The sequence below is a fragment of the Peromyscus maniculatus genome, chromosome 8 (assembly GCF_049852395.1).
Source record: "Peromyscus maniculatus bairdii isolate BWxNUB_F1_BW_parent chromosome 8, HU_Pman_BW_mat_3.1, whole genome shotgun sequence".
Classification (NCBI taxonomy): Eukaryota; Metazoa; Chordata; class Mammalia; order Rodentia; family Cricetidae; genus Peromyscus; species Peromyscus maniculatus.
The window spans coordinates 88,560,001-88,575,377 of record NC_134859.1 but is presented as its reverse complement, the minus strand read 5'-3'; the positions used below and the strand labels follow the sequence as shown (position 1 = coordinate 88,575,377).

Genomic DNA, 15,377 nt, shown 5'->3' with positions numbered 1-15,377 from the left:
AGAAAAAGAAAACCAGGACTCTGGAGAAAAGTTCATAGCTACCGCTTCTATCCGGTCACTCCACTGTAAATTTCCTTTTCTTGCAGAAAGGAAAGAAAGACCAAAGGAAGGCCTCAGAGGCCATCTATCAAAGAATGGAGAATTTAGATTGCTAAGTACAAAGAGCAACTGCTAGATTTTTTTTTTTTAAAGATTCATTATTTATTTATTCTGTATGCAATGTTCTGCCTGCATGTATCCCTGCAAGCCAGTAGAGGGCACCAGATCTCATTACAGGTGGTAGTGAGCCACCGTGTGGTTGCTGGAAATTGAACTCAGGACCTCTGGAAGAGTAGCCAGTTCTCTTAACCTCTGTGGCGTCTCTCAAGCTCAAGATTCTTTTTTTTTTATTGTGTACATATGTACGCAGGGGTTCTGGCCTGGATCTAAACTTCCAGATAGCTGACATAGGTGCTGGGAATTGAACTCAGGTCCTCTGGAGGAGAGGCACATCCTTTTAACCACTGAGCCATCTCTCCAGACCCTGAGACGACCTCCTCCTCCTCCTTTCTTAAATGAAGATGTTTTTCATCAGCTGTATGGTTGGTACAATTCTAAAGCAAAATTAAATTTCTCTTACTTAGAATGACAAACCAGGTGTGGTAGCTTACACCTGTAACCCCAGCACTCTGAGGCAGGAGGATTGCTACAAATTGGAGGCTAATCTGAGCTGCATAATGATTTCCAGGCTTGTGTGGGCTACAGAGTGAAAACTTCCCCCAAAAGGGTAGATGGGGATGACTTATGCCCAGTAATTCTAGCAGTAAAAGGGGTGGAGGCGGGAGGATCAGGGGTTCAAGAATAGCCTTGAGTACACACAAGTACAAAGCTGCTGTGGGTTATAGGAGATCTCAAAAAAGAAAAGAAAATTGGCATGTAAGCTACTGTATTTAAAAACCTTGTAAAGTTGTTTAATTATATGTGTTTTTAAATTTTCATTATAAAGTTCACTGGACCCGGAAGAAATGGATTTATCTGCTGTTCAAATTGAAGAAGTACAAAATGTCCTTCATGCTATGCAGAAAATCCTAGAATGTCCAATCTGGTAAGTCAATGGAAGAGTTTATTAATTTGAGATTCTTTGTATGATTATCTTTCATGCAAATGAGTAGAAGTGGCTCTACATAGTAGAGAGAAAAACAATCTGTTAATATCAAAATGATTTTGTTTTTTCATAACTGAAGAGTTTCAAAAATTTAGAAAAGTACTCTTCATCCTGTCCCCCGCCCCACCCTTTCCCAGCCAAAGGCTTGTCTTGGTTTGCTCTTCCTTGGTGCGGGAGCCTGCTTGGAGTAGGTGGCGCCGAGGCCTTTCCTCCAGCTGTAGGACCCCCTGACGTCTTGGAACAACCTTAGTAAATAATGTTAAAATAACGTGAAGTGTTTGGTATCTGGGAGAGCATCTGTCTGCCTCAAACTGGCCCTGTAAATTAAAGTGAGAATGTTACCAGTCCTCAAAGCTTTTAGTAAGTCTAATGCAGAATGAGCTTTTCTTTTTTTATGAAATGAAGAGAGGATTGGTCTATTGGTCTAATTAGCTATCTCCACATTCCCACCTTTTTTCTTTTTTCTTTTTTTTTTTTTTAAGACAGGCCACATTATAGCATCCCAAATCCGCCTCAGACTCACTATCTAGCCTAGGCTGGCCTTGAACTCAAATCCTCATGCCTCTGCCTCTTGAGTGCTAGGATCATAGACATACACTACCACACCTGGCTAAAAGAGTGAGTTTTGGCCAGTGTTTATCTGTGTAAGTCTGTCCCCAGTTAGGATATGACACATGTGGAGAGTGGCTTACCTAGCACACCGGAAGCCCTGGGCTCAGTTCCTATCACTTCCGTAAATTGGGACTGTTGACTGATATCTGTAATCCCAGCAGAAAGTAAAGTCAGGAGGATTAGGAATTGTAGGGAGAATTTTCTGTCCTGCCAGTCATCTCTGTCTCGCCAGCAGGCTACCTCCCAAATAATCATACAGAGACTAATTAATCATAAATGCTTGGCCAGTAGCTTAGGCTAATTGCTAATGAGTCCTTACAACTTAAATTAACCCATTTCTATTAATTTGCTTTCTGCCTTGTGGCTTTCTTACCTCTATCCCATTTTGTGTGTCCAATTCGTTTCACATCTCCCTGTACCCTGGTGACTTTGCCCTTCTTCCCAGCATCCTCTGAGTCTGGCTCTCCCACCTAACTTCTTCCTGACTAGCTATTGGCAATTTAGCCTTTTATTAAACCGATGAGAGCAACACATTCACAGCGTACAAAAGGATTATTCCACAGCAAGGAGTTCAAGGTTTGACTGAGGCCCGCCTGGGATACATACGACCCTGTTTCCATTTTCTTCTTCTTCACTTAACATTACTCAGGGCTGGGGGTATCCCTTGGAAGCAGAGCAACCTAACCAGAGTGCTTTAGGCCCCACCTTAAGTTTCCAGCACCGCGAGTCAATGATACGGAGAGAGGGGTTCCTGGCATAACCAGTGTTAAAAAGCCTAAGCCGGCGCTGGAGGGATGGCTCGTGGTTAAGAGTGCACACTGCTCTTAAAAGCGTCAAGCTCAGTGTCTAGTCCCCGGGTCAGGTGGCTGATGACCACCTGTAACTAATTCCAGGGACGCCGACACTGTTTGGCACTTCCCCTGGACATCTTCACTCACCAGTACAAACCTCCACACAGAAATACACAGATACGCACAATTCAAGTTAAGTCTTGGGCTGGGTGTGGTGGCACATGCCTTTAGTCCCAGCACTCGTGGTAGAGGTGGGTTGATCACTGGGTCCAGGGCCATTTTGGCCTACAAAGCAAGTGTCCAGGCTAATCAAGGCCACCCTGTCTCAAAAAACTAAAATAAAGGAGATCTGTTTTTTAAAAGGAAGCCCAAGCACTCATTAAATGCTCTTTCATAGTTTCTTGGATATAAAAAAGTGAAATAAAAATCCATATCAAAATCTCTTAAAGATTTATTTAGCGGTGGTGGTGCACTCCTGTAATCCCAGCACTCCAGGAGGCAGAGGCAGGTGAATCTCTGAATTCAAGGCCAGCCTGATCTACAGAGTGAGTTCCAGGACAGGCTCCAAAGCTACAAAGAAACCCTGTCTCAAAAACCAAAACAACAAAAAAGATTTTTTTATTTATGTATTTATGTATTTTATGAGTGCCCTATTTACATGTATGCCTGCATGACAGAAGAGGGCATCAGATCCCACTACAGATGGTTGTGAGCCACCATTTGGTGCTGGGAATTGAACTCGGGTCCTCTGGAGGAGCAGCCAGCGCTCTTAACCACTGGGCCGTCTCTCCAGCCCTGAGAATCTTTTAATGAATGACTAGAAATGGAAATTAGAATTGTTTCCCTTCTCCCCTTCTCATTCTGTGCAGTGGTTATTTAGACCTATAGCCCAGCTTTTTAACTGTTCTTAAAATATGCAACAAAATCTTCCACTTCTGCCTTTGAGCCAGTAGACTTCATGTTCTCTCTGTCTATAGTCTTTTGATTCATATAATTACCTGGCTTGAAAATCTTGATTCTTTATTTGTTTGTTTATTTTCTTTTTCATATTGAGATAGGATTTCTCTGTGTAACAGCTCTGGCTATCCTAGAACTCACTTTGTAGACTAGGCTGGCCTTGAACTCAGAGATCTTCCTGCCTCTGCCTTCAGAGTGCTGGAATTAAAGACAAGCACGACCGCTGCCCAGCTGAAAATCTTGAATCTTTTTTTTTTTTGGTTTGTTTTTTTGTTTTTTTTCCCCGAGACAGGGTTTCTCTGCGTAGCTTTGCGCCTTTCCTGGAGCTCACTTGGTAGCCCAGGCTGGCCTCGAACTCACAGAGATTCGCCTGTCACTGCCTCCCAAGTGCTGGGATTAAAGGCGTGCGCCTCCACAGCCCAGCGAAAATCTTGATTCTTGAGGCTTGATTTTTTTTGGTTTTTAGCTTTGGAGCCTGTCCTGGAACTCACTCACTGCCTCTGCCTCCCGAGTGCTGAGATCAAAGACATGTGCCACCACTGCCCAGCAGTTTATGTTATCTTTAGTAGTATTTAGGATATAGTAAGCACTCAGTAAATTAAGTTGGTTTTTGCCTTTAAAAATTTTTGTTTGTTTTTTGGCTTTTTTGGTACAGGGTCTTACTGTGTAGCTCTGGCTATCCTGGAATTCACTATGTAGACCAAGCGGGCTTTGAAGTCACAGATATCGTCTTAATCTCTGCCTCTTAAGTGCTGGAATTAAAAGCATGCACCTCCACACCCTGCTTAAATTAGTTCTTAATAGTTTATATATTTATTTTGGTGCTGAGGGTTGATTTGGGAACTCTTGGGTTCTACCTTGAACTATACCCAGCCCTCTTTCCTTCTTCCTTTCTTCCTTTCTTCCTTTCTTCCTTCTTTCCTTCCTTCCTTCCTTCCTTCCTTCCTTCCTTCCTTCCTTCCTTCCTTCCTTCCTTCCTTTCTTTCTCTTCCTTCCTTCCTTCCTTCCTTCCTTTCTTTCTCTTCCTTCCTTCCTTCCTTCCTTCCTTCTTTCTTTTCTTTTCCTTCCTTCCTTCCTTCCTTCCTTCCTTCCTTCCTTCCTTCCTTCCTTCCTTCCTTCCTTCCTTCCTTCCTTTCTTTTCTGGACAGGGTCTCACTATGTAGACCAGACTGACCTTGAACTCATAGAGTTCTGTCTACCTCTACTGGATTTAATTAAAGGCATGTGCCACTATGCTCAGCTTTCAGATCTTTTTTAAAAAAAAAAAAACATTGTTATCAGGGCACAGCATTCAGAAACAGAGGGCTGGAGAGATGTCCCAGTGGATGAAGCTTTTGTAGTGAAAGCACAAAGGCTGGAATTTGGGTCCCCAGCACCCACCTAAGTGCCAGGTGGGTGTAGCAGCCTACCTAGAATCCTAGTGCTTGGTCCACAGGAGCAGGATGCTCAGAGCAAGCTAGCTAGCTAGACTGGCCCCATTAGTGAGCTCTAGGTTCAAGTGAAAGACATTGCTACACATGCATACATACATATCCACACACTAAAAAATCAATAATTGATCAGTTGTATTTATTTTGAAGTTTTTTTTATTTTTTGTTTTTGTTTGTTTGTTTATAATATATGCAGGAGCTTCATCTGCATGTATGCCTGCAGACCAGAGGAGGGCATCAGATTGTGAGCTGCCATGTGGGTGCTGGGAGTTGAACTCCGAACCTCTGGAAGAGCAGCCATTGCTCTTAACTGCTGAGCCATCTCTCCAGTTCCCAGTTGTACCTTTTTCTTTCTTTCTTTTTTTTTTTTTATTTACCTTTGATGGGTGAATTCAAGTCAATGTGCCTCCGTGCATCATGGGGTTGTTATTTATGTTTGGAGTCAAGTTAATAAGATTAAGGAAGATGTGAGTTTTCAGAGACAGGATTTGAAAAGTGCTGGCCTCTCTACTCTCAACATTGCCGCTAAACAAAACCAAGACCTAATGAGATTTACAACCAAATCTATGAAATATCGGAGCCACAGAGGCAGGAATAACATTGCAGAGAAAGATTGGTTTCGAAAAGCCTAAACTTACTGCGGATAATTACAAACAGTGATCAAAAAGTCTTCAATAATGTGGCATTTGGGTCCATTTATTTTACAGTCCCACGGGACTCAGTCATAAAAATGTAGTGTTCTTTCTCATTCTGGCAAATTAAACCATCAGTTAAAAATTCAGATACATAAAAACTAAAGCTGAAGAAAGCAAGCGACTGCTCCATTTTCCTCTCTGTTGCTCGGTGTCTCAGCTTCCTGCTGCACTTTCTTCTCCTTTTCCTTGATGGACCTCAAAGGTCTTGGTCCTCCTACCTCAGCTTCCAAATGCTGGACTTAGAGGGTCACACCTGTAGCTTAAGCTGCCTTTTTAAATCTTTTTTACTTTTTACTGAGTCTCACTATATAGCTCTGGCTGTCCTGGAACTCACTCTATAGACCAGGCTGGCCTTGACCTCACAGAGATCCTCCTGCCTCTGCCTCCTGAGTGCTAGGATTAAAGACCACCACCACCACCATGTGGCAATTTTAATAATTTTTGAACTAGACTGTTCACTACAGTCATTTTTTTTTTTAATTTTTTAATTTTTTTTTTTTTTTAAGGGGGAGTTTTGAGACAGGGTTTCTCTCTCTGTGTAGCTTTGCGCCTTTCCTGGAACTCACTCTGTAGCCCAGGCTGGCCTGGAACTCATAGAGATCCGCCTGCCTCTGCTTCTGGAGTGCTGGGATTAAAGGCATGCACCACCACTGTCCGGCCACTACGGTCATTTTTAAAGCTTAAGGTCATTTATATGGAATGTTCTAGAGTGGGTCTGAACCCACTGCTCTGTTACTTTTCCTGCTGTTCTTAGGACTGAGCTGAGGGCCTTTCTGTGGTGTGCTGCATTATACCTACAGTCCCAGCCTGGAGAATTTTGTTAGCAAACCCTCCTCCCTGTGTGTTCACAGGAATTGAATCCAATACCTGATATATACTCTGTTGCTGAGTTATGCCCCCAGCCCATGCAGTTAGTTCTTAATGATAACTGGTTATGACTAAAAACTGTTACTTGGAGCCCTTAATTTTAACCCCAGCTCTTGGGAGGCAGAGGCAGGGGGATCTCTGAATTTGAGGCCAGCCTGGTCTACATAGCAAATTCCTAGACCACCAGGGCTACATAGAAACTGTGTCTCAAAAAACAGCAATAAAAAAAACACCCAAAACAACAACTAGAAAAAGTAAAATGGACTTGGAGAGATAATTCAGCAGTTAAAAGCACTGACTGCTCTTCCAGAGGCCCTGAGTTCAATTCCCAGCAACCACATGGTGGCTCACAACCATCTGTAATGAGATCTGGTGCCCTCTTCTGGTGTGCAGACAAACATGCAGGCAGAACACACTGTATACATAGTAAATAAATAAATCTTAAGAAAAAAGAAAACAAAGTAAGTTGTTCCTTGGGGTAGCTGTAGTTCTTAGGTCTCCTGCACTGGTATTCCTTCTGTCCCTAAATTATTTGAGAGTAGCAGCTTTTTTTATATTTTCAGGGTGGGAGTTTGAAGGTGGGGTCTTAGGATGTCTCTAAATTCTGTGCTCATGTGGTCTTCCCACCTCAGCCTCCCCGTGTTTCTGGAACCACTAACATGCACTGCTATATCTAACTAGGTTGGCAGTTCCTTGTGGTAATTGTAGTTCTTTTTACCTTTTGTTGTTGTTGTTTTCAAGACAGGGTTTCTCTGTAACAGCCCTGGCTATCCTGGAACTCACTCTGTAGACCAGGCTGGCCTCGAACTCACAGAGATCCACCTGCCTCTGCCTCCTGAGTGCTGGGATTAAAGGTGTGCGCCACCGCCGCCGCCGCCGCCGCCGCCGCCGCCGCCCGACTCTTTTTACTTTTTTAAATGTTTTGTACCTGGCAGTTTGTTGTTTTTTTTTTTCAAACCTAAACCTAACTTCTTTCCCCAGTGATTCATCCTGCTAAAGCTCAAACTACAACTACTCAGTAGGCTGAAAATACTGCCTGGCATGCAAAGTGTTTGAAACATTTGAATTTTATAGTAAACATTTACTCTTATCAGAAGCTAGAAGAGAAACATTTTAAGTTTTTTTCATTTTCATTCCTATTCATCTTCAAGCTCTCCTACAGCAGTCACTACCTTTTTACATATGGGAGTTCTCATCTGTTCAGAGTTGGTGTTTACAGTGTGTTTATATAGCTTGGATCGTAATTACCATACTGAAATATAATTATTTCAGAATTGAGTCAGTGGTGAGAATGAAAGCCATCTGGTATCATGACTCAATCCAATTTCTCTTTTACTAAGAACTTTCTTTGGTGTCTAGCTTGTCTCAGAAATATGATCTAGTAACAAATCAGTCTCTTTTGTTGGGATTGTCTTCTCGCAGTAGCCCCAGATGACTGCCAAGGTGAAAACTGAGATTCAGGTAGAAAGCATGGCCTGAGGTTGTTCTGCCCATACAGACAGAGCTGGTAGTATAAGCCGGCCTTCAGACTTAGTCAGGTATGTTCATTGCTCTCTGCATCTCAGGATCTCCATGACCACAAGAATTTCATATTAAGCCCTTTACAGCAGGCTCTTCCATCCCAGCCTTTCCTGTGATCGTTTTCTACATTTAACTCAAGGATTGCATTTCACACCAGCAAGTTACCTCTCCTTTAATGTCTTACATTGGCTTTACCACCAGAACTCAGTGTGTATAGCTCAAGCAGAATAAAGCTAAGGACAAAGTAGACAAGTTTCCTGCCCATCTGGCCTCCCAGCTACCTCTCCCCTCTGCTGTAGGCTCCATCATTCTGTCTCAGCCAGTGGCCTTGTACACACACCAGGCGCGGTCCTGCTCAGCTCAGCTTCCTGCTCCCTCCAGTTACTGCATAGCTTGTTTCCTTACATGACTCAGCTGTCTTCCAGTGTCCCTTCCTCATTCATGCATTTTATTGCCACTCTATATTTACCCACCAAGGCGCATCTCACTCTGTGTCCTTTTGTCCTGCTTGTTTTTTTTCTTTAACACATTTCTCCTTCTGGATGATAGTACATGCAGTTCATTTTCCTATTTTATTTGTGCAAATGCTTGAACTTTCTCATATTCAGTTAAAAAGGCAATTCCAAGCCATGTCTTTAATGCCAACATTCAGGAAGCAGACGCAGGCAGATTTCTGTGAGTTCGAGGCTAGCCTGGTCTACAAAGTGAGTTCCAGGACAGCCAGAGCTATTACACAGAGAAAGCCTGTCTCAAAAAACAACTACAACAAAGACAATCCCATGCCAAAACACGAGCTGTGAGGTGAGCCCGTGAGATGGCTCAGCAGGGAAAAGCTCTTACTGCCATGCCCACCATGTCTGATCCTCGGGACCCACACATGGTTCTCTGACCTCCACGTGTGTGTACCACAGCAAGTATACACTGTCTCTCTCACACATTATTCCCTGACCTCCACATGTGTGGACCACGGCAAGTGCACACTCTCACATTGCCCAATACACACACAGTAAATAAATAAATACATTTTAGTTTGTTTGTTTTTCAAGACAGGATTTCTCTGTGTAGCCCTTCCTGTCCTGGAACTCACTCTGTAGACCAGGCTGGACTCGAACTCACAAAGATTCGCCTAGCTCTGCCTTCCGAGTGCTGGGATTATAGGTGTGTGTCACCACCGCCTGGCTCTTTTTTTTTTTTTTTTTTAAGCGTTTTTTTTTTTTTTGTGTGTGTGTGTGTGTGTGTGTGTGTGTGTGTATGTGTGTGTGTCCCATGTCAAGGTATGTTACATATGTTCGGGTTCCTGGAAAGGGCAGGAAAATGTATCAGGTCCTTTAGAGCTGTAGTTGCTGACAGTTATGAGCCGCGTGAGGTGGGTTCTAGGAACTGGTCAGATCCTCTGGAAGAGTAGCAAGTGCTATTAAGTGCTGAGCCATCTTTCCAGCCCCTGGTTTGTTTGTTTGTTTGTTTGTTTTGTTTGTTTGTTTGTTTTGAGACAGGATTTCATGTGGCCAAGGCTGGCTTTGAACTTGCTTTGTAGCTGAGGATGGCCTTGAACTCTTCATTCTCTAGCTTGTATTTCTCAAGTTCTAGAGCTGTGGGGATGCATTATCACACTATGCACAAATTCAGTTGTTTGTAGAGTTTAGTTAAGATTCAGGATATGCACTAAAATGCTGGCTGAAAGAGTGAGAATAACCAATATGAAAGCTTGTGTGTGCGGGGTCAAAGGAGGTTGTCAAACCCAGGGTCTTGAACATGCTAGGGAAATGTTCTACTTTTGAGCTACGTTCCCAACCTAGCTAATCTTTTAAATGCTAATAGTAATATACAGCATTGAAGAGATCGGTATTTCTGGTATGGTTTCAGAATGTTCAGTGAAAGGATCGTTTGTTTGCTTGTTTGTTATGTTTGAGACAGAGTCTCAATGCGGAGATCTACTGATCTGGAACTCTCAGGATAGATCTGCCTGCCTTTGCCTCTACAGGGCTGGAGGCTCCATCAAACCCAGCAAGATCGTACTTTCTCCTGTGTTCCTTGCTCCTAGCATGGCAGACCTCTAACATTAAATTGTCCTGAATCGGGGCTGGAAAAATGGCTCAGCAGTTAAGAGCACTGGCTGCTCTTCCAGAGGTCCTGAGTTCAATTCCCAGCAACTGAATGGTGGCTCACAATCATCTGTAATGAAATCTGGTGCCTTCTTCTGACCTGCAAGCATATATGTAGGCAGAACACTATATACATAATAAATAAATAAATCTTGATTTAAAAAAAATTGTCCTGAATCAGTGGTTCTCAACCTTCCTAATGCTGTGACCCTTTAATACAGCTCCTCATGCTTGGGTGACCCTCAACCATAAAATTATTTCATTGCTACTCAATAACTGTAATTTTGCTACTGTTATGAATCATAATGAAGTATCTGTGTTTTCCCATGGTCTTTGTTGACCCCTGTGAAAGGGTCACTTGCCCCCAGGTGGAGGGCCATTCTTCTAAATCTATACTCGGTCTCAGGTATAGCAACTTAAAGCTGAATCTCTACTTAAAAAAAACCAATTGCTTATAAACAACTTAATTAGCCTCATGTATTTTCTCTCTTCTTTTCTTTTTTGTTCCTGTACTTGTCTAGTTTGGAACTGATCAAAGAACCCATTTCCACAAAGTGCGATCACATATTTTGCAAGTAAGTGAACAACTTTGTAGATCCATTATTAGCTTTTGTTTGTGTTCTTCGTTACACAGCTTTCTAGAGGTGTTTGTTTCTTCAGTTAAATGACAAAAAACATACTTGTTATTCTTCCTTGAGGGGTACTCATGAAATCATCATATGTATTGGCCTTAGCCATAGTAATTGGTAACATTTTTTTTTATACTTTATTTAAATTTATTTTATGTACATTGGTGTGAAGGTGTCAGATCCCCTGGATCTGGAGTTACAGACAGTTGTGAGCTGCCATGTGGGTGCTGGGAATTGAACCCGGGTCCTCTGGAAGAGTAGCCAGTGCTCTTAACTGCAGAGCCATCTCTCCAGCCCCTAATTGGTAAAATTTTGACATTGCTTATCTGTGTATAAAGAATCACGTGAAGTCAACTGTTTAGTTTGCTTTTGGTGTACAAGGGTGAATGTAGACTGAAAGCATTGTGAAATAAATTACGTTCAGCGTTTGCATTTCTGTTCATTCCTATATGTCCCGCTGTTCCCACTAAGAAGGTGCAGTGTTTGCCTACTTCATGATGCTGGTGAAGATGGGGATCTGAACACTGTCTGTTTAGGCTCATTCCTATCAATGATTCAAGTTACATGTGGCCCTCCATATCTAGAGGTTATGTGTTGGCTGAGTCAACCAACCATAGGTTGAAAATATTCAGGAACAAATTGTGTTTACATTGAATATATGCAAAACTTTTCATTCTTCTCTAAACAATATAAAGTCATAAACATGTATCATATAGTTAAAAATAATTAGTGTGTGTGTGTCTGTTTACGTGAGTGCGTGTGTGCGTGCGTGCATGCATGCGTGTACCCATGGGGGCCAGGAGAGGGTGTTGCATCTCCTAGAGCTGGAGTTACAGACAGTTGTGAGCTGCCACATAAGTGTGCTGAGAACCAGACTCAGGTCCTCTGGAAGAACAGCAAGTGCTCTGAACCACTGGACTATCTTTGTGGCCCTATCATTTATATATTGTTGTATTAGGTATTTTAAGTAAACTCTATCTTTTTATGTAAGGGGATTGAATGTTCAAAGAGTTTGGTATCCCTGGGACCCATTCTGAGGGATGACTATTAAGAATTTTGTCCTTTTTGTTATTTGTTTGTTTGAACAGTTCCCGGTGGTGTTACAGTTTCACCAGTCAGAAATTCCAAATGAGAATTAAGGGGCTAAACTGCAGCTGTTGGCAGAGTTGCTTCATCTGAGCAGTTTCCAGAACAGTCCACATCCCTGGGCTCCTGGCTCTGTGCTATTTCTTTGTGTTGTTCCGTGCCTTCTGATCCTTTGTCTTTGTTTGTGTCAGGGTCTCTTCCTAAAGGAGGCTGTCTTCCCTAGGAGTGTTTTGTTTTCTGTTTCCTTTTGTTGTTGTTTTATTTTCTCTTGTTTTTTGAGACTCTTGACTATGTATCCCTGTCACCATGAACTCACTATGTAGACCAGACTGGCTTTGAACTTACTGTGGTCCTCCTGCTTCTGCCTCCTAGATACTGAGAGTACAGATGGGTCAACACATCTAGCTGTATGTTGCCTTTGAAATGAAAATACTTGAGCCAAACATGATGGCTTACACCTTGCCTTAGTTACTGTTGCTGTGAGGAAACACTGTAACCAAGGCAAATTACAGAAGGAAGCATTTAACCAGAGCTCACCGTTCCAGAGGGATAGGAGTCCACCACTTGGTCATGGCAAGGAGCGTGGCCATCCGTAGGAAGGCGTGGTGCTGGGACAGCAGCTGAGAGCTCACGTCCTGAACAAGAACAAGAAACAGAAAGAGTGCATTGGGATGATGGGGGATCTCCCACCTCCCCACCCCACCCCACCCCACCCCCGTGCGTGTGTGTGTGTGTGTGTGTGTGTGTGTGTGTGTGTGTGTGTGTGTGTGTGTGTGTGTGAATGTTGTAAAGGGATTTATTAGAATGGCTTCCAGGCTATGGTCCAACTAGTTCAACAATGGTTGTTTACCAGTGGAAGGTCCAAGAATCCAGTAGTTTTCCAGTCCACAAGGCTGAATGTCTGAGCTGGTGGTCTTCAGTATACACCAGAATCCTGAAGAAATAGGCTCTAATGCCAGTGAAGTAATAGACTTTATCAAGAGCAAAAAGAGAAGCAAGCTTCCTTCTCTGTCCTTTATATAGGCTGCCAGCGGGAGGTGTGCCCAGATTAAAGGTGGATCTTCCCGCTTCAAATGATTTAATTGAGAAAAAAAAATCCCTCATATGTGTGCCTAGCTATTTGAGTTTTAGTTAATTCCAGATGTAGTGAAGTTGATAACCAAGAATAGCCATATTCACACCTGGGCTACATAGTGAGTTCCAGGCCAGCCTGTCTCAGAAAGGAAACAGAGGAGGAGGAAGGGAAAGAGAAAGAATTTATTTTATTTGTGTGAGTGTTTTGCCTGCCTGTGTGACACACACCATGTGTGTGCCTGGTACCCATGAAGGCCTGAAGAAGGTGTTGGATCCCTGGAACTGGAAGTAGAGCTGGTTGTGAGCTGCCATGTGGGTCCTGAGACTTGAACCCAGATCCTGGAAGAGCGTCCAGTGCTCTGAACTTCTGAGGCCTCTCGCCCGCCGTCTTCCGAACTCTCATCTCCCGTCCTTCTCTCCCCGGCAGCATCCGTGGGTTTATTTCCGCTGCCTTTTATTCTTCATGTCACCTCACTGGTTTACGGACTTCCCCAAAAGTGTCCCCATGGTTCTTCAGCCACTTCTCCCTGGCCATGGTCCAAGGCAGCATGGCTATGTGATTCTGCTTCAAGAAGTGTACATTTAAAGAAAATAATGGACTCAGCACTCAGAGAGGTGGATCCTTGTGGATCCTGGTAGCCAGCCTGGTCTACACAGAAACCTTGTCTTTGTGGGGAAAAAAGAAAGTAATAATGGAAATAAGAATTCATTGTTGTTGGCTTCTATATCTGTGCTTCTTAGACTATGTATTGTGTAAGGTTTGTTTTGTTTTTTTTTTTTCTCTTGGGTTTTTTGTTTTGTTTTTTTGAGACAGGGTTTCACTATGTAGGCCTGGCTGTCCTGGATCTCACTCTGTATACCAGGCTGGCTTCAGAGATCCTTCTCCAAATGCTGGGACTAAAGGCATGGGCCACCACCACCCAGCTGTTCCTTTCTTTATTTAAAAATATTTTTTTTTTTTTTTTTTTGGTTTTTCGAGACAGGGTTTCTCTGTGTAGCTTTGCGCCTTTCCTGGGACTCACTTGGTAGCCCAGGCTGGCCTCGAACTCACAGAGATCCGCCTGGCTCTGCCTCCCGAGTGCTGGGATTAAAGGCGTGCGCCACCACCGCCCGGCTAAAAATATTTTTTTGATTATGTGTACACTCTATCATATGGAGTATGTGTACATGAGTGCAGATGCCCATGGAGGCCAGAAAAGGGTGTTGAATCCCCTGAAATAGAAGTTCCAGGCAGGCCCGTGGACAGTGGCGCACACCTTTAGTCCCAGCACTTGGGAGGCAGAGCCAGGCGGATCTCTGTGAGTTCGAGGCCAGCCTGGTCTACAGAGGGAGATCCAGGATAGGCACCAAAACTACACAGAGAAACCCTGTCTCGGAAAAACAGAAAAACAAAAAATAAGTTCCAGGCAGATGTGAGTGCTGGGAACTGAACTCAGATCCTCCTTAAGAGCAGTACAAGCTCTTATACTGAGCAATCTTTCCAGCCCCCTTATTGGTGTTATTGGGCATGATGGGAACAATCTCAGATAGACCTAATCTGAAGAAGTAGTCTATCTACTGGGGCATCTTTAGCCGTTATCTTTTGTTCGTGGTTCTTTCCCTCTTCCTGTATTGTCTGTCTGCTGTTCCATACATTCCTGTTGCCTTGATATTGTCGCCTTGCTTCTGGCTCAAAACACTGGAGCCAGCCGGGAATTGAAATTGTGAGCCAAACCATTTGCTCCTTTTGAGTTGTTTCTCTTAGGGATTTGTCACAGTGACAAATGGTCTGATTTACACAATCCCCAAAAGCCATGTTGGTCCAAGTTTAGTTTAGGCTGACCACATTGCAGGTGTTCAGTGGCTACTCCAGCTGGTAGCTGTTGTACTGGATAGTACAATTCTTACAACGTAATTCTCAAAGTGAAGCTTATGGGTTAGCAACAACAGCGTCCTATAAAAGCTTGCTAGTCTCAGCCCTCTCCTGAATCTACTGAATAAAGCATTTAAAATAAATAATTTAAAATGAAGGAAATCTATGTTAAAAGACTTGGCCGGGGCTGGAGAGGTGGCTCAGTGGTTAAGAGCACTGACTGCTCTTCCAGAGGTCCTGAGTTCAATTCCAGCAACCACACCATCTGTCATGAGATCTGGCGCCCTCTTCTGGCCTGCAGATATACATGCAGACAGAATACTGTATACATAATAATAAATTTAAAAAAAAAAAAAGCCTTGGCCATGTGCTACATTTGTCTTCTGGCTCACTATTACCAATGACTTCTCATCTCCTTTAATCTTTGTTGATTCTTTTTAATATCAGTATCTGCTTTTTACTTCCATTCAACTCCTCTTCATAATATTATGTCCTTTAAAACAGCAAGGATTTTATTTTGCTTTTGCACTGAATCTCTTACATCTGGAGTCAGTTGTACCAGATGTGTAATGATTATTAGTTGTATGCATGAGTCACTTCCTTTAATTATGACCACT

General features: G+C 43.0%; 1 protein-coding gene across 10 annotated transcripts in view; it reads left to right on the top strand.

Moving 5' to 3' along the window:
* Brca1 (BRCA1 DNA repair associated) overlaps positions 1-15,377 on the top strand; it is a 76,553-nt gene that overhangs the window by 2,698 nt on the left and 58,478 nt on the right. For all 10 annotated transcript variants that reach the window (XR_013053080.1, XR_013053079.1, XM_042282856.2 and 7 more), the window contains 2 exons: positions 986-1,084; positions 10,641-10,694. Coding sequence is in view for 8 of the 10 variants with exons in the window: in XM_042282856.2 (XP_042138790.1) it covers positions 1,005-1,084; positions 10,641-10,694 (134 nt within the window). In the remaining 2 variants the exon portion in view is untranslated. The remainder of the gene's footprint in view (positions 1-985; positions 1,085-10,640; positions 10,695-15,377) is intronic.